Source organism: Carcharodon carcharias, chromosome 13, assembly GCF_017639515.1.
Source record: "Carcharodon carcharias isolate sCarCar2 chromosome 13, sCarCar2.pri, whole genome shotgun sequence".
In the NCBI taxonomy this organism is placed as follows: domain Eukaryota; kingdom Metazoa; phylum Chordata; class Chondrichthyes; order Lamniformes; family Lamnidae; genus Carcharodon; species Carcharodon carcharias.
This window is the reverse complement of record NC_054479.1, coordinates 121,972,589-121,998,456: the sequence shown is the minus strand read 5'-3', so window position 1 is coordinate 121,998,456 and position 25,868 is coordinate 121,972,589. Positions and strand designations below refer to the sequence as shown.

The 25,868-nt window shown below is 43.8% G+C and overlaps 1 protein-coding gene across 1 annotated transcript in view; it reads right to left on the bottom strand.

Annotated features, from left to right (window-relative positions):
• ncaph2 (non-SMC condensin II complex, subunit H2) overlaps positions 1–25,868 on the bottom strand; it is a 46,194-nt gene that overhangs the window by 16,352 nt on the left and 3,974 nt on the right. The window contains exons 2-11 of the mRNA XM_041203122.1: positions 19,088–19,215; positions 16,354–16,455; positions 15,869–15,924; positions 14,801–14,882; positions 14,199–14,270; positions 13,538–13,617; positions 11,652–11,806; positions 8,959–9,045; positions 6,591–6,685; positions 6,416–6,487 (exon numbers count right to left, since the gene is read on the bottom strand). Of these exons, the coding sequence (XP_041059056.1) occupies positions 6,416–6,487; positions 6,591–6,685; positions 8,959–9,045; positions 11,652–11,806; positions 13,538–13,617; positions 14,199–14,270; positions 14,801–14,882; positions 15,869–15,924; positions 16,354–16,455; positions 19,088–19,198 (912 nt within the window). The 5' untranslated portion in view covers positions 19,199–19,215. The remainder of the gene's footprint in view (positions 1–6,415; positions 6,488–6,590; positions 6,686–8,958; positions 9,046–11,651; positions 11,807–13,537; positions 13,618–14,198; positions 14,271–14,800; positions 14,883–15,868; positions 15,925–16,353; positions 16,456–19,087; positions 19,216–25,868) is intronic.

Here is a 25,868-nt window from a genome sequence, read left to right as displayed (position 1 = left end):
ACCAGCTGGAAGTTCCCCACCAGCCACACACCATTCCTTCACTGTCACTGGGTCAAAATCCTGGAACTCCCTTCCTAACAGCACTATATCTACACCACATGGACTGCAGCAGTTCAAGAAAGCAGCTCACCACCACCTTCTCTAGGCCAATTAGGGATGGGCAATAAATGCTGGCCTGGCCATCGATGCCCACATCCCATGAGTGAGTAAAAAGAATTCTACATAGGCTGGAAAAGCTGGAGTTGTTCTTTTTAGAATAGAGAAGGCCAATGGAGGTGTTAAAAACTACAAGGGTTTTAAATAGAGTAAATAAAGAGAAACTGCTTCCAGGTGTTGACTTGCCTTTCAGCAGAAGGCAAAGATTTAAGGTGATTGGAAAAAGAACTAGAAGTGGCATGAGGAAATGAATGGTTAGGATTTGGACATTGCTGCCTGATAGGAGAGTGGAAACAGATTCAACAGTAGCCTTCGAAAGGAAACTGGGGAAAAATTTGCAGGGAAATGGGGGAAAGAGTGGGTGAATGGGACTAACTGGATTGCTCTTTGAAAGAGCTCTGAACGCTAGATGGGCCAAACAGCCTTCTTCTATGCCATACTGTCCTATGATTACAATTCACATTACCGCAGTACACCTGACACACAGTCTTGCCCTTATTAGTACTGCTGACCACACCTTCAGTCACTCTGCTGATGATCAAGTGTGGATTGTTGGGATGGTAATTGTCTGGAATGGATTTGTCCTGCTTTTTGTGGAAAGAACATGCCTGGGCAATTTTCAACATGGCCAGATAGATGCTAGTGTTTCAGCTGTACTGAAACACCTTGGCTAGAGGCGCGTCTAATTCCATAGCACAAGTCTTCAGCACCACAGCCAGAATGTTGTCAGAGCTCATAGCCTTTGCTACATGCAGTGCATTCAGCTGTTTCTTGATATTACGTGGAGTGAATCAACTGGATGAAGACTGGCATGTGATGATGGGGACCTCAGGAGCAGACCAACATTGATATCTACTCTGCACTTTTGGCTGAAGGCTGCATATGCTCCAAACTTAAATTTTTGACACTGATGGGGCTCTGCCATTGTTGAGGATGAGGATACTCACCTCCTGACTGTTTAATTGTTTTATTATCCACCACTATTCACAACTGAATGTGGCTTTGAATTGTTCAGTACATTGTGGGATCGTTTAGCTTTGTTTATAGCATGCAGCTTAGCATACATCTAGTCCTGAGTGCACCGAGTTGACACCTAATCACTCAGTGCACCTCGTGCTGTTCTTGGCATGCTCTCCTACACTCCTCACTGAACTGGCTGATGATAATGGTAGATTGAGGGATACACCAAGTCATGACTTTACATATAGGGGTGGAATACAATTTTGCTGCTGTTGATGGCCCAGAGCACCTCCTGGATGTTTAGTTTTAAGCTGCTCCGTTCTGAGTCTATTCCATTTATCACAGTGGTAGTGCCACCCAACATGGCAGATACCTTCAGTGTGAAAACAGGACTTTGTCTCCACAGAACATCAGTCCTAACAACATTGTCATGGACAGATGTATCTGCAACAGATAGATATGAGATGTCAAGGTCAATAGGTTTTACCCTCATGTTGGTTGACTCAACACCTGACATAGGCCTGGTCTCATAGCTATCCCCGTCAAGACTCAACCAGCTCAGACAGTGGTGGTGCTACCAAACCATTCTTGGTGAAAACCCCAGAGTACATTCTGTGCCCTTGCTCCCCTCAGTGTTTTTTCCAAGTGCTGTCCAACATGGATGATATTGATTTAATCAGCTGGGAGAGAGAGTTCAGTGGCAATCAGCAGGAGGTCTCTCCAGTAAAGTGAGTGGCTGAAAACAAAAAGGTTTGAAAATTTTTGTGACAAGGAGTAATTATAGCACTTTTTATGATCTATAGTGAAATGCAAATGCTTCTAGGCCACTTCCAATAGGTGGAATTATTAGACTCAAATGGATAGAAACATTATTTCCCTTCTATTACTATCAAGGCCGTGGACCAATGCATTTGTAGATCACCAAAGTGGCCTCAGCATTTCAGCATTCAGTGCAGTTAATATGGCCTTGTGTGATACACAAAGTGATGGCGTAGTAGTATTTTCGCTGGACTAGTAATCCAGAGAACCAGGGTAATGCTCTGGAGACCTGGGTTCAAATCTTGCCATGTTGGAATTTAAATTCAACAAAAATCTGGAATTATAAGTCTAATGATGACCATGGAACCATTGTCGATTGTTATAAAAACCCATCTGGCTGACTAATGTCCCTTCAGGGAAGGAAATCTGTCGTCCTTACCTGGTCTGGCCTACACGTGATGTGGTTGACTCTTAAATGCCCTCTGAAATGGCATGGCAAGCCACTCAATTGGAACAAACTGCTACTAAGTCAGGAAAAAAAATGAAACCGGACAGGCCATCCGGCATCGACCTAGGCACCGGCAACTACAATGGCAATCTCAGCCCTGTCGATCCTGCAAAGTCCTCCTTCCCAACATCTCGGGGCTAGCACCAAAATTGGGAGAGCTATCACACAAACTAGTCAAGCAACAGCCTGACATAGTCAGCCTCACGGAATCATACCTGACAGATAATATCCCAGACACCACCATCACCATGTCCTGTCCCACTGGCAGGACAGACCCAGTCTTAAATGACATAGCTGCTAGGCTCGGTGTGTGGCAGGTGGTGAGGGAACCAACAAGAGGGAAAAACATAATCAACCTCATCCTCACCAACCTGCCTGCTGCAGATGTATCTGTCCATGATAGTATTGGTAGGAGTGGCCACTGCACAGTCCTTGTGAAGCCGAAGTCTTGCCTTCACACCCTCCATCATGTTGTGTGGCATTGCCACCATTCTAAATGGGATAGATTTTGAACAGATCTAGCAACACAATAGTAATCTCATGGCCTGGCATATCCCCCACTCTACCATTACTATCAAGTTAGGGGATCGACCCTGGTTCAATGAAGACTGCAGGAGGGCATGCCAGGAGCAACACCAGCCATACCTAAAAATGAGGCGTCAACCTGGTGAAGTTATAACACAGGGCTACTTGAGTGCCAAACAGGGTAAGCAGCAAGTGATAGACAGGGCTAAGTGATCCCACAAAAAACGGATCAGATACAAGCTATGCAGTCCTGCCACATCTAGTCATGAATGGTGGTGGACAATTAAACAACTCACTGGAGAAGGAGGCTCCACAAATATCGCCATCCTCAAGGATGGAGGAGCCCAGCACGTCAGTACAAAGTTAAGGCTGAAGCATTTGCTACAATCTTCAGCCAGAAGTGCCGAGTGGATGATCCATCTCGGCCTCCTCCAAAGGTCCCCAGCATCACAGATGCCAGTCTTTAGCCAATTCTATTCACTCCACGTGATATCAAGAAATGGCTGAAGGCACTGGATACAACAAAGGCTATGGGCCCTGACAACATTCCGGCAATAGTTCTGAAGATTTGTGCTCCAGAACTTGCAGTGCCCCTAGCCAAGCTGTTCCAATACAGCTACAACACTGACATCCACCCAGCTGTGATAAATTGCCCAGGTATGTCCTGCACACAAAAAGCAAGACAAATCCAACCCTGCCAATCACCGCCCCATCAGTCAACTCTCCATCATCAGTAAAGCAACGGAAGGGGTCATCAACAGAGTTATCAAACAGCACTTGCCTAGCAATAACCTGCTCAATGACACCCAGTTTGGGTTCCGTCAGGGTCACTCAGCTCCTGCCCTCATTACAACCTTGATTCAAACATGTACAAAAGAGCTGAACTCCCGAGGCAAGGTGACAGTAATTGCCCTTGACATCAAGGCAGCATTTGACCGAGTGTGGCATCAAGGAGCCTTAGCAAAACTTAAGTCATCGGGAGTCTGGGAGAAAACTCTCCACTGGTTGGAGTCATATCTATCAGAAAGAAAGATGGTTGTGGGGTTGTTGGAGGTCAGTCTTCTCAGCTCCAGGATATCACCACAGGAGTTCCTCAGGCTATTGTCCTCGGCCCAACCATCTTCAGCTGCTTCATCAATGACCTGCCTTTCATCATAAGATGAGAAGTGGGGGCATTTGCTGATGATTGCACAACGTTCAACACTATTTGTGACTCCTCAGATACTGAAGCAGTCCAGATCCAAATGCAGCAAGACATGGACAATATCCAGGCTTGGGCTGACAAGTGGCAAGTAACATTCGCGTCACACAAGTGCCAAGCAATGACCATCTCCAACAAGAGAGAATCCAACCATCATCCTTTGATGTTCAATGGCATTACCATCACTGAATCCCCCACTACCAACATTCTGAGGGCTACCGTTGATCAGAAACTGAACTGGACTAGCCGTATAAATACTGTGGCTACAAGAGCAGGTCAGAGGCTAGGAATCATGTGAAAAGTAACTCACCTCCTGACCCTGAAGCCTGTCCACCATCTACAAGGCAAAAGTCAGAAGTGTGATGGAATACTCCCCACTTGCCTGGATGAGTGCAGCGTCCACAACACTCAAGAAGCTTGACACCGTGCAGGACAAAGCAGCCCGCTTGATTGGCACCACATCCACAAACATTCACTCCCTCCACCACCGACGCACAGTAGCAGCAGTGTGTACCATCTAAAAGATTCACTGCAGAAGCTCACCAAGGCTCCTTCGACAGCACTTTCCAAACCCACAACCACTACCATCTAGAAGGACAAAGGCAGCAGATAAATGGGAACACCACCATCTGGAAGTTCCCCTCCAAGTCACTCACCAACCTGACTTGGAAATATATCGGTGTTCCTTCATTGTCACTGGGTCAAAATCCTGGAGCTCCCTTCCTAACAGCACTGTGGGTGTACCTACATCACATGGACTGCAGAGATTCAAGAAGGCAGCTCACCACCACTTTCTCAAGGGCAACAAGGGAAGGGCAATAAACACTGGCCCAGCCAACAAAGCCCACAACCCATGAATGAATTTAAAAAATGAACTAACAACAGAACATGACTTTGCTGGTTTATGTACATGCAAAGAAAAGCAAAGGACTACAGCAGTGCTTCACAAACTATTTTCCATTGTAACCCCATTTTAACTCCACCACCACCTTCTCAAGGGCAATTAATGCTGGGCAACAAATGTTGGCATTGCCACTGATGACCAAATCCCATGAGCAAATAAAAAAGCTCTAAAAATTAACGTGATGCCAGACACCAGCAAAAGCAAAATAGCAATAAAGGGTAGTAATTCAGTATATAATTGTTAAAGGCCATGTATTATAAATCAACATATCATACAAATCTGAAAATCTGTTTTTAATGTGCTTTGTAAAAAAGTTATTACTTTATGTGATTCTGTAGGTTTCAACCAAGCTCTCCATCTTTCCTTTTTACAGAAGACACAGTGAAGCCACGCACACGCATGCACACATGTATGCACACCCCCCCTCTTTCCCTTACTTACTCAGCAGCTCCCCCCCTTCCCAAATTCCCCTAACTTCCCTACTCAGCAGCTCCTCTTCCCAAACCCTCCCCCACTCACTCATATGGCAGCCTGGCCTTTCCAGCAGCCTCAACACTGAGCCATTCTGGAGCCTCACAAACCCCTTAATGGACAGACCCATCATAACTGAAAGTTGGCAAAAAAATATTGCTGAAAATCCACTGACCTTTCATCCTAGCCCAAGCTGGGTTGTGTGATAATTCTGCATTTTTTTTCTTGGCAATACCTTCCTATGGTTATTGTTGTTTGCTGCTATAATTCAACAACAATGTGGCAACATTCAGATAACCAGTGCTGATTCACTACAACCAACCGAGACTCAGGCTCTGTTGCTCTCCCTCCACCTGGGCCTGCTGAACCCCACGGCTTCACCAAGTGGTCAGCAGCAGAGCACACCTTTCTGTTGGGATGAGTGACAGCAGCCAGGTCCAGGCTGGTGCAAAGCTGAGTAGCGGCTCCCCGAATCCTGCTCCCGACGTCGTTACTGACGGAGGTGGGAAGATAATTTAAAAGACAGAATTCCTTTATCCAAGTGTTAGAATTCCGTCAAATTTCTCAATCCTTGTTTCCTTAGCCATGTTTGACCCAATGCCATGAGACTTCATGGAAACTGGAGTCAATATTGAGGATTCCTGGGGCCACTCCCTTCGGAATATGCCACCACCTCTGGTTGATCTGTCCTGCTAGTGGGAAAGGTGTCTGGGACGCTGGTGCATGGGTATGTTTCTAGAAGCCTGATTTTGCTCAACCTGTCTATAAGGCAGCTCTCCCAATTTGGACACATGTACCCAGACGTTAGTGAGGAGGACTTTGCAGGGTTGACTGAGCTGAGCTGGACTTTCCTGCTGTGATTCGAGACTTTCTGCAGTTCTCTTTCGAATGAAGCCACAGGAAAACAGTTTCCAGGATTTGCTGACATTACCTTGGTGTGCATGGTGTCAGGCTCTGTTGGACCCCTCTGACGCAGCATGTAACCTCGCTCTTCACCCACAGCCTGCAGGGACATAAAAGAGAGAATTGCAGTAAGTACTAACACAGTTTAGTACCATAGTCTAATGTACATTATTCTTCAGACCCCATCCCAAATCAGCACTCACCTTTTGGTTTGTAATATGCTCCTGAACTGCTTCATCCTCAGCTAAAGGTGGAAGAAAATCGCCATCAGCATCACCACCATCACTTCCTGTGGGACCTGAGATAAGAGCATACACTCAAAGTGTTTAGTCTAGATTATTCTCACAGGGACCTCTACCACCTAAAATTTAGAGATTGAGGGCTGTGGAGACAATCAAAATAACGCATACCACTTACATATTCAAAATAACAACGGTCACCAGAATTGGGCACAGCCCCACCCACTGCCTCAGCCATCCCGACCCCACCCTTGGCCCCAGACCCATTCTAACTCTCTGCCCCAACCCCTAAACCCGCTCCAATCCACAGTCTGGTTCCGCGATAGTATTCAGACACATAGTGCAAGGTCCAAATTTGATTCCTGGCCTGAGCAGAGTGAGCAGAGTCAGGCTGCTACAACCTGCCTCAATGATCTTAACCATAGAGGGAGACCCAAGTCTTGGATCCTGCTCCTTACCATCCAATGCCTCCTGTTGCAGCGCATTCAATGCCAGTTGTCTGCTTTGTAAGGCTCACTCGTGATACTTAGCCAAACATCTTACAACACTGAACCATTACTTGGAGGTAGTGCTATGGTTTTGCCAACTTCCATGATCTAAATTCAAGGCTGGCCTTCAGGAGACAAGGGGAAGAACTGGATATAAAAGAAACAGGTGTGTCATGGACTATGAAGTTTGTCTGTTTTCAGGTAAGAACATCTATGATCTGCTTATTTAGCAGTAACTTGGTTGTAAAGTAGCAACTTTAAATGATATTTGCAGCTACACACTGGGAGAGTTAGTATGCTTGTTTCTCTACACTAGGAGAGGAAATCCATATCCCATTGTTAGCTACAATGGAGATACTTGGAAGTGACATTTCAAGATTCTGACAAAAATGTGGAAGTTGATTGGAGGCAGGGCAGTAATTGGGGCCTGTTTACCTGACTCAAAGCTGGAGGGCTGTGGATCGGCTATCTGACCTATGACAACCTAATCCAGTTGAAGGGCCTTCTTCATCAGGGGTTTCACAGTGGGTTAGCTGTGATTAATGGTGAACAGTATCAATCTTGCACAAGGGTGTACTACTGAAAAAGTAGGTATCCTGCATATCATAAGTCTCAGTATAATAAAAGCAAAAAACTGCGGATGCTGGAAATCCAAAACAAAAACAAAAATACCTGGAAAAACTCAGCAGGTCTGGCAGCATCTGTGGAGAGAGCACAGTTAACGTTTCGAGTCCGAATGACCCTTCAACAGAACTAAGTAAAAATAGAAAAGAGGTGAAATATAAGCTGGTTTGGGGGTGGGGGGTGGTGTTGAGCTGGATAGAGGGCCAGTGATAGGTGGAGATAACCAAAAGATGTCACAGACATAAGGACAAAGAGGTGTTGAAGGTGGTGATATTACCTGAGGAACGTGCTAATTAAGGGTAGAAAGCAGGACAAGCAAGGTACAGATAGCCCTAGTGGGGGTGGGGTGGGGTGAAGGAATCTAAAAAGGCTAAAAGGTAGAGATAAAACAATGGATGAAAGTACATTTAAAAATAATGGAAATAGGTAGGAAAAGAAAAATCTATATAAATTATTGGAAAAAAAGTGAGGAGGGGGGGTGGAATAAGAAAGGGGATGGGGATGGAGGAGAGAGTTCATGATCTAAAATTGTTGAACTCAATATTCAGTCCGGAAGGCTGTAAAGTGCCTAGTCGGAAGATGAGGTGCTGTTCCTCCAGTTTGCGTTGAGCTTCACTGGAACAATGCAGCAAGCCAAGGATGGACATGTGGGCATGAGAGCAGGGTGCAGTGTTGAAATGGCAAGTGACAGGGAGACCTGGATAATGCTTGCGGACAGACCGAAGGTGTTCTGCAAAGCGGTCACCCGGTCTGCGTTTGGTCTCTCCAATGTAAAGTCTCAGTATCCCTGAGCTGGGGAGGTTGGGCAGTAGAATCATTCAAGGATCCTGTCCTTAATCACTGGGCTGTGAAAGTTAGACAAAGATAAAACAAAGCTCAGCTGTGATTCTTCCTTCCATATGCAAGGCACCAGCAGGTGGCTGGCACCTACAGAACTGCAGGAGGCAGCACCTTCCGGGCCACACAATTGACAATCTAAATTAGTGTGAAAATAACCACTGAGATCTCTCTAACACGCACCTGGTGAAATGCACCACGTTTAATTTGCATGAATTAGAGTGAAATACCAGATTGGTCTGTCAATCCCCAAATATGCTCAACATAAGAAGAAAAGCAGCAACAACCCTTGCAAAGGGATTGCTGCACTCCTCAGCCCAAATCACTTCTATTTAAACTTGAAAAAAAAAGCTATATCAAGTTCTTTAGAGTAGCATACTTACCCCCTTCATCCAAAAAGTTCAATACTGGAATTGGAGCCTGACAGTCACTGCTATCCATCCCCACGTCCTCCGGAACATTCTGTAGACCTGCAACGTAAGGCACAGTGTAATAATCACATTCCTGCTGTGTAACCTGCCTGTGCCCACATCACATGCTCCACACAGCCTTCTGTGCACTCAGCAAGCACTAGCATAAATCTCAGGAGACATCTGGCCTCCTTATAATTACTGACTTCATAGACTGATACAGCAAAGGAGACTATTCAGTCCATCGTGCATATGTCAGCTCTTTGAAAGAGCTATCGATTAGTCCTACACCCCCTGCTCTTTTCCCTTAGCACTGCAAATTTCTCTTTTCAGTTAATTTATTAATCCAATTCCTTTTTGAGGGTTATTGAATTTATTTCCATTCACCCTTTCAGGTGGTGCATTCAAGATTACAACACTGAAAAAGAATGTCCTCTCATCTCCCCTTGTTTTTTTTGCCAATTACCTTCAACCTGTATCTTCTGGCTACTGACCTTATTGCTACTGGAAACAGTTTCTATAGACTCTACCCAAACGCTTCATAATTTTCAACACCTCAATTAAATCTCCCCTTAACCTCTCTGCTCATCAAACAACTCCAGCTTCTCCAGTCTCACCACATTACTGATGCTCTTCATCCCTGGTACAATTCTAGTTAATCTCTTCTGCAATAAGAATGACCCCATGCAACTGACATCCTGCCTAAAAAAAAGTTCCATTTATGTAACTCTTTTAAAATTGGAAAACATCTAAAAACTCTTGACAAGATCATTACCAACATTTGACAGAGGTACAGAAGCAGATATTAGAACAGATGACCAAAGGCTTGGTCAAAGACGTTGGCTTTCAGGAGCAACTTAAATGCAGGAGAGAGAGGCATAGAGGGAGGTGGAGTTTCAGAACTTAAGAGTCTAGGCAACTAAAAGTACAGATGCCAATGTGGAACTGTTAAAACTGGAGACATGAATTCAAGCAGTACAGAAACCACAGGGTTGGGCTGGGGGAGACTGCAGAGATGTGAAGAGGCAAGGTCATGGTGGGGGGGATCTGAAAAACATGGAAGAGAATTTTAAAATTGAAGTGGTGGCAGATTGGAAACAAGTGTAGGTCAGTGAACAGTAGGGTAATTAATGGTTGAAAAGGACTAGATACAAGTTAAGATGCAACAGCAGAATTTGTTAAGATGCAACAGCAGAATTTTGAATGACCGTAAGATAACACAGGGTGGAAAACGAGAGGACATTCAGGAGAGCATTGGAGTATTGAAGTTTAGAAATATTTTCTTTTATTCATTCATGGAATGTGGGCATTGCTGGCTAGGCCTTGAATGCCCTCAGGGGGCATTCAAAAGTCAACCACATTTCTGTGGATCTGGAGTCACATTTAGGCCAGACTGGGTAAGAGCGGCAGATTTCTTTCTCTAAAGGACAATAGTGAACCAGATGGATCTTTATGACAACAAACAATGGTTTCATGGTCATCACTGAACTTTTAATTCCAGGTTTTTATTGAATTCAAATTCCACCATCTGCCATGGTGGGATTCATACCCGAGTCCCCAGAGTATTGCCCTGGGTCTCTGGATTACCAGGCCAGCCAATACCACTACGCCACCGCCTCCCTGTAATAAAGACTTGATGAGGTTTTCAGCAGATAAGCTAAGACAGGGTCAGAGTCGGGCAATGTGACGAATTTGGAAATAGTCAGTCTTGTTGAAGTGGACATGTAGTCAGAAACTCCATCTGAATCAAAGTACCATGGTTTAAATGGTCTGCTTCAGCTTCAGATAGTTGCCAGGAAGGGGTATAGTGGCCATGGAACAAGAAACAATGGCTACTATCTTCCTAATATTTAGTTGGAGAAAATTTCTACTTACCCTAAAATGGATGTGAGACAAGCAATCTGAAAAATCAGGGGCAGTGGAGGAGTCAAGAGAAGTGGTCAGAAGGGTCAAAAGTGATCCCAGATGTCAGGAATTTTAAGTCTGAGAAAGTCAGACTGGATTTTATTACAACAGTGGAGATTTTTTAAATCATCACAGAAGTGTTAACATTTAACAGCACAGGCCAATTGGCTCATTGTGCTTGTTCCGGATCTGTTAGATAAATCATAAACTAATCCCACTGCCCCATTCTCTTCCCCCAAACCCACTTTTAATCCCAAACTAATCCTACTCCTTGCTCTCTCCCAACAGTCCTGTATTAATCCTAAACTAAACACACTGCCTCACTCTTCACCCTCTTCATAGCCCTGTATCAATCCCAAACCATTCCCACTGTTCCACTCAGTCCTTTGCTTTGTAACTTCCTCTGCTTAAAAAATTAAACCACTTTTTCTTTAAAAGATTAAATGGTCTGTCTCAACGAATCCCAAAAGCAAATCATTCCATGCTCCTACAACACTCAGTGTTCAGCATGGTGCAAGGTTCAAATCACAGGTGACAAGTTGAATAAAGAAGAGATTATAGCGTTTAAGCACAATAAATAACATTCAACACTTGAGTCAGCAGCAAGCCACACACTCACGGAACAGGAGCTGTCCAATCAGACAATAATCAAGCTAGAGGTACAAAACAGTCCTGGAATCAGTGACACACTCAGACTCACTCTCAGCAAGAGGCTGCAACGTGACAATGGGTAAACTGTTCACTGGCATACAGTTAATTACCGTTTCTATTGTGCTCTGCATTGTCCTGCTGTTGCCTGTTCAGATAGCTCATTGGTGACACATTGGCAAGTTCCAACATGAAGGCGCCTGTGGCGTGAGGGGTACAAGTATTCATTCGAAAATCCTTGCGGCTGCCCAGGATCTCTCCTCTCCGGCTACAGCAAAACAGAAAGCCTGTAAGGTTGGTAATTGAGGATTGTTTCCTCGGGCTTCCTGAGCATTTGAGTATGACCTGACCATTCACTTGGTCTTCAAACACTTCATGCATTAAATGATGCCAAACTTAAGAGGTGTGGCAGATAGTGAGGATGATACCAGTCAACTGCAACAGAACAAAGATAGGCTAGCAGAAAGCAGACAAGTGGCAGATAGAATTTAATACAGAGAAGTGTGATGTGATGCATTTTGACAAAAGGGATAGGGAGAGGCAACACAGACATAATGGCATACTTCTAAAGTGCATGCAGGAGCAGAGGAACCCTGGGGGTTCATGTGCATAGATGTTTGCAGGTGGGAGGACATAGAGTGTAGTTATCAAAACAAATAGGATCTTGTGCTTCATAAATAGAGGCATTGAGTGCAAAAACTGGGAATTTCTGCTGAACCTCTATAAAGTTCTGGTCAGCCCGCAATTAGAGTATTGCGTATAGCTCTGGTTTTCACACTTTAGGACAGATGAGAGCGTGTAAAGGAGATTTACGCGAATGGTTCCAAGAATAAGAGATTTTAATTACAAGGCTAAATTGGAGAAGCTGGGGTTATTCTCCTTGGAGCAAAGGAGATTGAGGGGAGATATGACTGAGGTGTACAAGATTATGACAGGTTTATAAAATGAACAAAGAAAAGCTGTTCCTATTAGTTGACGGTACAAGGACTAGGGCACACAGATTCAAGGTTTTGGAAAAGCCATACAGTAGTGAACATTCGTGTTTTTCTTTAAAGCTTCCACATTCCTGCCCATCCCTGCCCCTCCCCAAGCCCCTTGTCATCTTCCCTGCTGAGATCTAGTTCCATGGCTCTCTACCTCTGGAACAGAGGGGAAGGCAGACAGTATCAACACCATGATCAAATGTGGAGGGATGACACCCAATCCTTATCCTTCTCTCGTACAACATTCACGCCTATGATAGATCATCAGGTGGGTGTGCTGTTCTTGCTCCTTCTAATTAACCATTAAATGCAGTAAAGATCAGCACAGAAGATAACCTACAACCTTCCTACACCATGTGACTCAGTATTACGCCAGTCAACAGGTGGTCACCTGCTTCCAGCTCCTTGCATTCAGCCTCATAGCTCCTCCACAACTACATCTCACCTGACTACTGAACATTCAAGATGGATGCATCCCGAATTCAGGAAATTTACTGTTCTAATCAAAGTGTAAGGTGTCAGTGCTGGTACCCCAACACGCCACAGGCACCTTCATGAAGTAAGCTTCAGCCTGGAATCCGATATCAGGATCAAACAATCCCAGGGTATGTTCAGCATGGGTTGGATACAGAGTAGGCTCCCTCTACGCTGTCCCATCAAACACTTCCAGGGCAAATATACCATTGGCTAGATACAAAGTGAAGTCTCAAATAACTAATTTCAGACTCAGAAGCACATCTTATTGTAGGAATGTGACACCTCCATTTCTCCAGCCAATTAATTGCTAATTTAGTATTAAGTGGCCGCACATTATTCAGTACGTTGCAGTGAACTAAACTCCACCAACAACCGCAATAAAGCTGCTTGAAACTTTGAGAATCCTTACGGCTGGCAGCTAGAAAGACTTTCACACAATCCCTTTGGGGCACACTGATTGGGTCTTCCACAGTCTACCTGCAGCCCACTGACTGCCTCAATTTGCCTTGTGTGTGCGCGTGTGGCAGCAAATTCCATACCTGAAGAGCGGGTTGTTCTTTTTCTCAATTTCTTCTAATGGTACTAGTGCCATTGGCGTTAGTGGGATAATGTTTACAGCCTGAAGTATCAAAAGAAGCAAACACAGCACAGTCAGAGAAGTCAGGTTCTATCACTCCCTCTCCCATCTTTGTTCTCTGTAACCCCTGCACCTCAGTCCAACATGACCTCAAAAATGTACTTCCCCACCTGAATTTATTCATCTTTCAATACTGCTCTGCTACCATTCAAATACCCAAATGCCACCTTTTTTATTTCACCTTGGTCCTGCTCCCAGGCTCCATACTCATCCCAGCCCATCCCTTGAGCGCCTCTTACAAGCTCCCTGTCTCTTGCAGATTCTTCTGGCTAGCCCTCGCTGCCTGGCCTTGGCCGAGGGCTTTAGTCTCATGACAGCTCCCATTTTCACCACAGGCAAATTGTCCATCCTGCTGTGGATCAGGTTCCCCACTTCCTTTGTTTTTAATTTATACTTTCTTCTGGTCTATACCCACCAGCCTGGTGTTGAACTCCAGCCCTCACTCAGTGTAGTGAAGATTGCAGTGAGTTGTGCGGGGGTGGGGGAATGATAACCTATTATGCTATGAAAGCACCACATTGCACTGTCAAAAATCTGAGGAATCGCAAATAAGGATTACGTACATTTGAACTGTGATCCTTCTGCAAATCAATGTTGGTTTTTGATGGACACTCAATATCATCAAGAGACAAAAACTGGAAAGGAAAGATTTCAGCAGTTAGTGACATCTGACGTAGAAAGATAGAAGATCCAGGCTGGCCAATATTTTACAATAGCAGTAGCACACACCAGAGCAGTGACTGTTACAGTGCTGGAACTAGAGGGCATATTAGGCATGAACGGTATGACACATAGCTACATAGCCCCATGGAGCACAGCCCAGCACAGCTCCCAAGGAGATACATTTACAATCCTATTTCTACAACCTTAAAAGAATAAAATTTGTTCATTTCAACCATCCAAAGTAATTAACCCCCCTTAGTTTCAGGTTCATTTTAATGTCACCTTATATATCCCTGGTTCTCCCCAACACCAGTGTTCAATATCAGGGACAACAGCTTTGATCTCATGGAACAGCTTGCCAAAATAACAGTCACAGCACTTGTATAGTCTAAATTGTTGGCAACATGCAAACGCAAGATTTTTATTATTTTACTTCAATCATTTACATCTAATTAATTTCACAGAGTTAATGAACAGTAAATCCCGAGTCATTGCTCCTTACTTCCCAATCAGTCTTGTCATTAGCCAAAGATACGTCACTATCTGTACCATCTTCCCCAATAGATGTAACCTTTTGATTCCGCCTAAAATAGCAAATATAAAAATGACATTTAAAGCAGTTTCTGCAACCAGATCATTGTAAAAAGCATTTTTACTTAGGAGAGAAAAGAGAGATCAACCCTCTCCAATTGAACAACCTTCCACATCTGGTGATAACATAGACTCTTACTCGGTGTTACAGTTCCATGGTAACATAGACTGCATTGGATGCCATAGTCCCATCAAAACACAGACTGTTAGTGGGTATCACAACCCATTGTAGCACATACTGTTACTGGGTGTAATGTTCCTGTTATAGCAAACAGCCCATTACCAAGTGCAATATTCTTGTAATAACACAGCCAGCTACTGACTGTAACACACCTGTAATTACACCTGTAATGTTTCTGTACTAACAAAGCATGTTATTGAGTCTGATGCTCTTGCACCAATTTAGTGTTTACATGGATAATCCTGCAATGAAACAATGTACTGCTGGGTATAGTATGTGTATATATAACCAGCTTGTACAGAAATATTACAAAATACTGTTCCACTAGGTGTAATACTCTGATATCAACATAACCCTTCTGTATATACAATATAATACACGATCCAGTACTGCCTACGTTTATAGGGTACTTGGTATAAACTTCCTTTTTTTTATTCTGGGCTGTTGCCCTCGAGAAGGTGGTGGTGAATTGCCTTCTTGAACTGCTGCAGTCCTTGTGGGGTAGGTAGACCCACAGTGCTGTTAAGGAGGGAGTTGCAGGATTTCGACCCAGCAACAGTGAAGGAACGGCGATATATTTCCAAGTCAGGGTGGTGACTGACTTGGCAGGGAGTTTCCAGGTAGTGGTGTTCCCATGTTCTGCTGCCCTTGTCTTTCTAGATGGTCATGGGTTTGGAAGGTGCTGTTTAAGGAGGCTTGGTGAGTTCCTGCAAAACATCTTGTAGATGGTACACACTGCTGCCACTGAAGGCATTAATTCATGGTCAGTGCTGCTTTGTTATTGCAAGTATTATTTACTTTTTGTTGGAGATCAAGTCCAGAGCCTGGTACACCAAAGAATGCAGATATTCCACCTGTGGAGAAAGGAAAAACATCCTCACACCCTATTCGTTCTCATCAATCCCAACAGGGCAGTCAGCAGCAACATGGAGAATTCCTGAGCTAACATCAGACTAACAACCATGACACACTTAGACCAGACACCTTTCCAAACTTTGCATCAAATACCTCCATTTTGAAAGTTTAATTTTGCCCCTCATTAAGCATATTTCATCAACTTAATAAATATTAAAGGGACCAAGCATGAAGGAGGATCAGTTCCCAGACACTCCCAACCCAACCCAAACCAAACCAAGCCAGCACTGCACCCATCCTGTCCCAACCTTCCTTCCTAGACATGCATGCTCCTCCTCCCAAACCAGGTCCATCCATCTCCGCATCCAGCCAGTCCCACACAATCCAAATATTACCCCATCCACCAGAGGAGGCTGGAATGAACAGACCTTCCTGCTGTAAATACATGCTGAGCCTTGGATCAAAAGAGCAGCTTCAGCAAAATTCATTGTCGTCTTCCCATCATCGAAGGAAATGCAGATCTGGTCCAACTGGAAGACAGAGAGAAAGAGATTGCCCCGAAGGTTACATGCTGCAGTTGTAGCCACATGGACAGAAAGTCAGCTGGCAGACAGGAAACAGGGTCGGGTTAAATAGATGTTGCTCAGGTTGGAGGAGGGTTGGAACTGGGGTATCCCAGGGCCTGCTCCACGGTACAGAGTTTGGAAGGGGGATACCCCAGGGGTCCATTCCACAGGCAGAGATTTAGAGGATTAGAATTTAGATAAATGCAGCACAAATTTGCAGACAATACAAGTGAGTAGTCTGGCCAACAGTCAGGGGAGTTGGTCACAACTGAAATTGCCAGGGTTCAAAATAAGATTTGCAACAAAATTTTTTTAAAAATCCGCATGGCTTACAGTAAAATTAATTTTAACTGAATAAACTGACTTGATTACCTTGTGAGGACTGTTGAAATTTTTACAGAAGCCTGTGTTTTGGATATTTTTTCCCCAGAGCTATTTGTTGAAGAATATGCCAAACACTTCAACCCTAAATTAATCTGTTCTGCACTAAAAACATTTGTACCCTAAACTGTCTGTGATAGGCACATTCAAGTTTCAAATTGATAGGCAGAAATTTTAAGAGGTTAAATCTGGGGTTGGGAGGAGTGCGCTTGGAATCTACCTATGCATTAACTGAAACAGAGTCCTTTTTGTACAAAAATGCCTTGTCACTCAAGAGGTGAAACAATAAAGTTTGGGAATGTTTGATTTGAGATTTTACATGACTGATGGATTTTTTTTTTATTATTCATCCACAGGATGTGGGCCAGCAGTTATTGCCCTTGAGAAGGTGGTGGTGAGCTGCCTTCTTAAACCGCTGTGTAGGTACACCTATAATGCTGTTAGGGAGGGAGCGGATTTTGACCAGCAACAGTGAAGGAACGGCAATATCTTTCCAAGTCAGGATGGTGAGTGGCTTGGAGAGGAACTTCCAGGTGGTGGTGTTCCCATGTGTCTGCTGCCCTTATCCTTCTCAGTGATAGTGGTCGTGGGTTTGGAAGGAGCTTTGGTGAGTTTCTGCAGTGCATCTTGTAAATGGTACACACTGCTGCCACTGTTTCTCACTGGTGGAGGGAGTGAATGTTTGTGGAAGGGGTGCCAATCAAGCTTCTGGAGTGTTGTTGGAGCTGCACTCATCCAGGCAAGTGAAGAGTATTCCTTCACACTCCTGATTTGTTCCTTGTAGATGGTGGACAGGTTTTGGGGAGTCAGGAAATGAGTTACTCGCCACAGGATTCCTAGCCTCTGACCTGCTCTTGTAGCTACAGTATTTATATGGCTAGTGCAGTTCAGTTTCTAATCAATGGTAGCTCCCAGGATGTTGATAGTGGGGGATTCAGCGATGGTGATGCCATTGAATGTCAGACCATAAGACAGAGGAGCAGAAATTAGGCCATTTGGCCCATCGAGTCTGCTCCGCCATTCAATCATAGCTGATAAATTTCTCAACCCCACTCTCCCGCCCACTCCCCGTAACCTTTGATCCCCTTACCAGTCAAGAACCTATCCATCTCGGTCTTAAATACACTCAATGACCTGGCCTCCACAGCCTTCTGTGGCAACGAGTTCCATAGTCAGGGGGCAATAGTTATACTCTCTATTGTTGAAGATAGTCATTCCTTGGCACTTGTGTGGCGTGAATGTTACTTGCCACTTGTCAGCTTAAGCCTTGATATTGGCCATGTCTCGCTGCATTCGGACATGGACTGTTTCAGTATCTGAGGAGCCACGAATGGTGCTGAACATAATGCAATCATCAGCGAATATCCCCACTTCTGGCCTTATGATGGAAGGAAAGTCATTGATGAAGCAGTTGAAGATGGTTGGGCCGAGGACACTATCCTGAGGAACTCCTGCAGTGACTTCCTTGAACTGAGATAATTGACCTCCAACAACCACACCTATCTTCCTTTCTGCTAGGTATGACTCCAACCAGTGGAGAGTTTCCCCCCAGACCCCCAATTCCTATTGACTTGAGTTTTGCTAGCGCTCCTTGATGCCACACTCAGTCAAATGCTGTCTTTGGTCAAGGGCAGTCACTGTCACCTCAGAGTTCAGCTCTTTTGACCATGTTTGAACAAAGGCTGTAAGGAGGTCAGAAGCTCAGTGGCCCTGGCCAAACCCAACTGAGCGTCAGTGAGGAGGTTATTGCTAAGCAAGCGCCACTTGATAGCACTGTTGATGAGCCGTTCCACCACTTTACTGATGATCGAGAGTAGACTGATGGCGTGGTAACTGGTTGGGTTGGATTTGTCCTGCTTTTTGTGTACAGGACATACCTGGGCAATTTTCCACATTGCTGGGTGGATGCCAGTGTTGTAGCTGCATGGAACAGCTTGGCTAGGGGCAAAACAAGTTCTGCAGCAGAAGTCTTCAGTACTATTGCCAGAATATTGTCAGGGCCCATAGCCTTTGCAGTATCCAATGTCTTCAGCCGTTTCTTGATATCACGTGGAGTGAATCGAATTGGCTGAAGACTGGCATCTCTGAAGGGTGTCCAAAGAGGAGACAAAAAAAGGCAAGAGCAAGGAAGAAAGAATTGAGGAGAGGGAGATAAACAAAAGGCAGTGAATCATGTCACAGGAGAACAAGTAATCTTCAGTAATAAAGACCTCACCTCTTCCAGATACTCCCCCAACTGAGCTGCCACATCAATCTCCCAGTTCTTCGTCAACTCTCTAATGGGCTGAAGAAGATGTGTGAATCGTGTCTCAACGTCTTCCATCATTAACTTAGCACTGAACCCTTGAGACAAGGAATTAAGACAGAAATACTCAACAGAGTGTGGAGAGAGTTAATGTTTCAGGTCAATGACTTTCATCAGAACATTGGAAACAAGGGGACATCTGTAATTATGACACAAGGTTGGGGTGATGCTGTTAGTAGAATCTAACTGCAGGAGATTTACTGAAGCTCTCATCTATGCAAACACACAAATTCCCATTTGGTCTGTCACTCACCTCATGTAAAGTGAAAGAAATACTGCTTTCAGGAGGAAATCAACTAAAGGAACAGACAACGGTCACATTACACATTAAAATATATTGAATGAAAATTATCTATGCCACAGGAAAATAGAAAAGTACCAGACTGGGAGGCACTTATAATCCCACAAACTATAAAGTATATAGAATTCCAACACAGACAGGTTATGCTACCCAACCAGTTGTGTTGGTGTTTATCCTCCACATGAGCACTATCCTAATCCCCAATCGCAATTTCATGAAAGAACTCTAAAGTCCAGAGATTTTACACAAGTGCTATGTCCTGCTCCTTCCCCAGATGAATCATGAAGGTGGAGTCCCAAATAGATGGTGGCAGTAGATCAGTATTCAGGTACCAGTTGCAATTATAGATGGTTGTGCATTGGGTCGAAAACCTGTTTAGTGTCAGGGTGTTTAGTGCCAGCTTCCATTGTTACGGACTGTTGGAGTTTTACTGCAACCAGCAAGATCAGTGTGGCAGCCGCTGGCCCAAACACCAGCCAAAGACTGTGTATCAGCAAGTGTCAGGGACAGATTCTCTCACATTCTGCGTCTTCAGGCCCCAGATTCTGATGCAAGGTCTCAATTCACAAGCAAAATGATACAAGCCACAATCTTCTCATTTTGTAGATTTCAGCCTATTTTTAAATTAAAGAAAATCTCTGTCTGGATGAGCAAATCCCATACATTAGTACTAGAACCTCAACAGAGACAGACAGTAAACACAACCTGTTCACAAAAACCTTCAAAAATAACTTTTCAAACAACTGCTAGGTGGGGCACAGATGTTTGGTTTGAAAAAATTCACAAGGAAAAGCAAACCTGGAACAAACCAAGAAATCGATTTCACTGAAGGAAGAGCAGCCAGTAGGAGGGAAGGGGGAAACAAGAATTGGAAGAAAGTTATTTCCAACTTTTATAGCATCAGAGTCTGTTTCATGCAGCCAGCACTAGCCCCAGACAGAGATACTAATAGAATAAACTTAAGGAATACTAAAAGAAAGCTGAAAATATTGCAGTTCAGTTTCTTTCCTTGGTTTTGGATTATAATAACCAATCATTGAATCTCTCAACATCTGGAGCCACAGAATTATAATCCTGATAGCAAACAGCCTGTTAAGAAATATTTCCAACCATGTTGAATAATTGGTCATGACTGAGGCTTAAGCGTGTTGTCCAAGTGCAAATTTATTACTCAGACACCAATAGTATAATAACTATTACAGTTATACGATAGATCCATACAACCTGGCTTCTTGCAGACTCAAGGTGACAAACTTGGCCTCTATAGATGTTGTCTCTGGGATGTCCTGTGAGTTCTGACCTTAAAGAGCTGTTCTCTGATATATTGTGCACCTTTACTTTGTGAATTATATCACATGATTCCTGTCATATCACTTTAAAAGAATATGGAAATGATCAAGGGACCAGGATGTAAAGTAGTATGCGATCAGCAGCCAATTAGTTGTGTGTATGAGTGGTTGCAGCTATTGATGTGACAAATGGTGGTTGCTGAATCACTCGAGGATGCCTGTTTGTTGAGCTACCCTGTTAAGTGTACATATCAGTTGAAGTCTTCAAATAAACTGAGCCTACTTACAGTTTACCAGTTCCATGTGACAGATTGGTGAGTTTGCTTAAAGTAACCAGAAACACAACATGGTGGCAGTGTTGCAAATTTGAAGACCACAGGAGGCGGCACAGACAAAATTTGGTGCAATATGGAGACTGTAGTGCACTGAAACCACAGGACAGATAGTCCATCTACACACAATACTTTTCAGAACAGTTAGTACCTGATTTGTGGGATAGCTGAATTACTGGTGAATGAGAGCAATGAATCAGTTCAGAGTCAAGCTGTGCAGTCGGTTTTGAATAGGGAAGAAAAGCTGCAGGGTCATTAAGACGTCCTTGGGTGCCATTCTTGCGCAAAGACAAAAAAACATGCAAAATGGGAAAACATCTGGGATGAGTATGGCAAAAACCCAAGCTACAGCCAAAAAAGGGAAAGATTACTCAACACTGGAGAGCCCAAACGCAGACAGGGTGACCGCTTTGCAGAACACCTTCGGTCTGTCCACAAGCATTACCCAGACCTCCCTGTCGCTTGCCATTTCAACACTCCACCCTGTTCTTATGCCCACATGTCCATCCTTGGCTTGCTGCATTGTTCTAGTGAAGCTCAACGAAAACTGGAGGAACAGCACCTCATCTTCAGACTAGGCACTTTACAGCCTTCCGGGCTGAATATTGAGTTCAACAATTTTAGATCATGAACTCTCTCCTCCATCCCCACCCCCTTTCCAATTTTCCCCCTCCTTTTTGTTTTTTCCAATAATTTATATAGATTTTTCTTTTCCCATCTACTTTCATTATTTTTAAATGAATTTCCATCCATTGTTTTATCTCTACCTTTTAGCCTATTTTGACCCCTACTCCCCACCCCACTCCCACTAGGGCTATCTGTACCTTGCTCGTCCTGCTTTCTACCCTTAATTAGCACATTCCTTTAGATAATATCACCACTCTTTGTCCTTTTGTCTGTGACATCTTTTGGTTATCTCCACCTATCACTGGCCCTCTATCCAGCTCAACCCCCCCACCCCCAAACCAGCTTATATTTCACCTCTTTTCTATTTTTACTTAGTTCTGTTGAAGGGTCATTCGGACCCGAAACGTTAACTGCTCCTCTCCACAGATGCTGCCAGACCTGCTGAGTTTTTCCAGGTACTTTTGTTTTTGAGCTGCATTGCTGAATCTCTTCACACAGAGTAAAGAGATTACAAATCCCTATAAAACGAGAGTATCTGTAAAAGATAGGAACCATCAGGAAGATGACCACCAAATTTCAAGCATTAATTGGAAGACCACAAATGTCCTATCTGAATTTTAAAACAAAGGATGGAATTCTGCTTTTTAGGTTTATCCATCACAGAATCGAATAACCAAGCGGTGAAAATAAAAATAGCCATTGGAAACAGGGGGTTGCACAGATCAACACTTTGGGCCTGTCTGAGGATCAGCTTCGTGTAATTGGAGCTGATGGCTTATGGACATTTATCACAGGAATCAATTGATCAGTTCGTCAGCAGGTGCCATGATAAGGACAAGGGCTGCAATTTTTCAAAAGCTGAGCGGCCTCAACAGATGATGGAACAAATTATAGCTTCAATGCCAATCGAAGCCTTCCAAAAAGGCCTTTTGGAGAAAGATTTCACGATATTGACACATTGATAAAAGATAGCTGAAAATCGGAAGCCATTTTGGCTGGACAATAACACCTGCAAGCAGTGGATGAAGCTACCAGTATTGGTACAGTCGCCGGGACAAAGAAAGCAAGCAAGCCATATGAGAAGTGCCATCTGCTGCACCCACCACAAAGCTGACCTGCATTCCTTCATAAGGTATGTGGTGTAAGAGGATATTGGGCTTGCCAGTGCAGGAAGTCTGATTCTGAAAGTGTGCTAGAGGTTGCAATAAGAAATGACTAAACAAAAAGTACATGCAGCATACTGGCAGCAACAACAGTGCGCCAGAGACCCACATAAGTGCAAGCATACACACGAGATTAACAACCAGACAGACCAAGGTGAAGAATAAGAATGGAGAAATCTTCAAACAGAAAGTGAACAGGCTTTCCACATGGTAAATGTGGCACAATGTGTGGATGAATCAAGCAGTTCAAGGATTTTGCTACTATCAGCATCATATGCTGGAAGAAAAGCAGCAAACACATGCTCATAACCAAAGTCGACACGGGAGCGAGTGGGAGCATCTTACCACTCAGAATCTCGAATGATGTGTATCTGGACCGTTGGGGGTCAATGACACAATCTACGATAGCCAAATTAATTTTGTACAATGGGTTACCCATTCATTGCATAGGTACATTGACATTGAAATGCAGCTACAGCATGGAAACCGCATGTATTCTGCCGACACGACTGCGCCAGCAGTAGCAAGATTTACGGCATGCACAGAACTCAATATTGTGACCATACACAAGATAGCTGGTGCACCAATCGTGGCAGAAGAGGCTAAGAACATACACATTGTAGGTCATGGACTGACTCAACAGATATACCCGGACAGATTCGACACTAGGAAATTTTAGGAGGTTATACTAGCTACGCCTCACAAAAGATGAAATTCCATCGATCGATCCTCCTGAAGAAGGTTAAGAGTGAGTTCAGTGACATGGAGCATAACAGCATTATCCATCATATGCATCAGCATACCGATTGGTAAAGCTCTATCGTGTACGTACTGAAAAAAGATGACACAATCTGTGTATGCTTGAATCCAAGGCATCCAGATCTTGCTCTAAAGAGGTGCCAACACAAGATTCACAGAAGCAAGACTTTTCTCCAAGCTGGAAGCCAAACACTAACATTGGTTGGTTCATTTGGCAGAGGGATCTCAAGAAATCACTACTTTCAGGACACCATTCAGAAGATGCTGTTTCCAGAGATTATCTTTTGGTTTAACCATCAGTCAAATCTGTTCCAGCAGTTCTGCTGAAGGGTCATGAGGACTCAAAACGTCAACTCTTTTCTTCTCCGCCGATGCTGCCAGACCTGCTGAGTTTTTCCAAGTAATTCTGTTTTTGTTTCTGTTCCAGCGGCATATGGGCAGAGTCACAGAAAATATCCCTGGTTGCAGAGTATTGCAAGCGGAATCCAATTATTTGAATATCGAGCACGAGACACTCGCTATGGTACTCAATATAAGGTTTCACACATGCCTATTTGGTGAGCGATTTTTTGTGGAAACTGACCACAAACCATTGATTTGAAATGATTTGGCACAAGTGCACCACCCAGACTACAGGGACTTCTAAAATACAGGGATCCAACACTGAAGTCTGTAACAAACCCGGTAGCAAAATGGTTACTTCGGCCACACAGAATAGATTACTGAATACGAAGAATCCACAGACATTTTACTAGATCTACAAGCAGATGGCATAGACATCGAAGTAGAAGGTTTACTCAATGTCAATCTGATGAGTTTTGTCAAAAATGTAACCAATTTCAGGAAGAAACAGCAAATGATCCACACTGAAGGTATTACAAAGTTATTGCAGAAGGGTGGCCTGAAATGATACAAGTGTCAGGCACCGTAAGATGTTTTTGGCCGTACAGAGATGAACTAGATATTTCAGGAGTTGTGATTTTCAAAGGAAAGCAGGTGTGCTTGTGCCTGAAGCTCTTCATCAGGACATATTATCAGTTACATCAGGGCATATGGCCATAGAGCGGACAAGGCACCTGGCAAGGGACCCTGTGTATTGGCCAATTGTGTATTATGGATCAACAACGATATTGAGATGGTAGCAAGGATGTGCGAAGCATGCCAGAGACACCAACCACACCAACACAAAGAACCAATGCATTCTCATGAGGTTCCATCGCACCCTTGCTCCAAAATTGCAAGAGATTTATTCACTGTCCATGGCGATGACTTTCTCCTCACCACGGAACACTTCTCCAAAGCTTCCAATCATCAGACAATTGAAGGATACTTTGAGAGCATCCATGGCAGACACAATGAGCACAATATTCAGTTTGTTTGGTATCCCTAATGAGTTATATCAGTGAACTGGCCACAATATACTGGTAGATCTTTTAAGGAAAGGTGTGCTAAATGAAACGTAAACCATGTCACAGTCTTGCCACACTATCCCAAATGCAATGGTCTTATCAAGCGAATGGGCCATACCGTTAAGTCATTAATCATGAAGTGCAGAGAAACAAAACAAGATCTCCACATTGTCACGTGCACTTCAGAGCAACACCTTTAGATATGGGCTTACCATCACCAGCAGAAATCATGTTCAGGAGGCAGGTTAGGACAACTTTGTCAAGTCATCACCTATCTAAATTCTCAGGAAAACAGGAGAAACTTCTCAAAAAAAACAGGGGAGAAAGACGACAGCAGACTACCAACATGCACGTGCAGAACTGCCTAGTCTGCGCATGGGGCAATAGGTTTGAGTTACACATCCTACCCAGGGAACCTGGTTACCTACGAAAGTATTTAAAGCATGCAGCAAATCTAGATTCTACAAGGTCACAACACCAAATGAGGTGATGTTAAGGAGAAACAGAAGCCAACTCAACAAATTGTACAACTGCACTATACCCAATGCTCCAATTGCATTAGAACACATCCAAAGATGAACTCAGATAGAGAAATTGTGGAAGATCATCATGAGAATAATCAGCGCTCTGATAATGTGCATATATCAATTGGAGTCTTCAGATAAATCGAACCTACTTATCATTTACCAGTCTCATGTGAAAGATTGGGGAGTTCGTGTAAAAGAACCAGAAATGCAACAATACCCAGAATGTATATTGGAGCTAGTTCCTTCTCACCCAACTTCTAGGCTTGATATAATGGTCGTCCTGA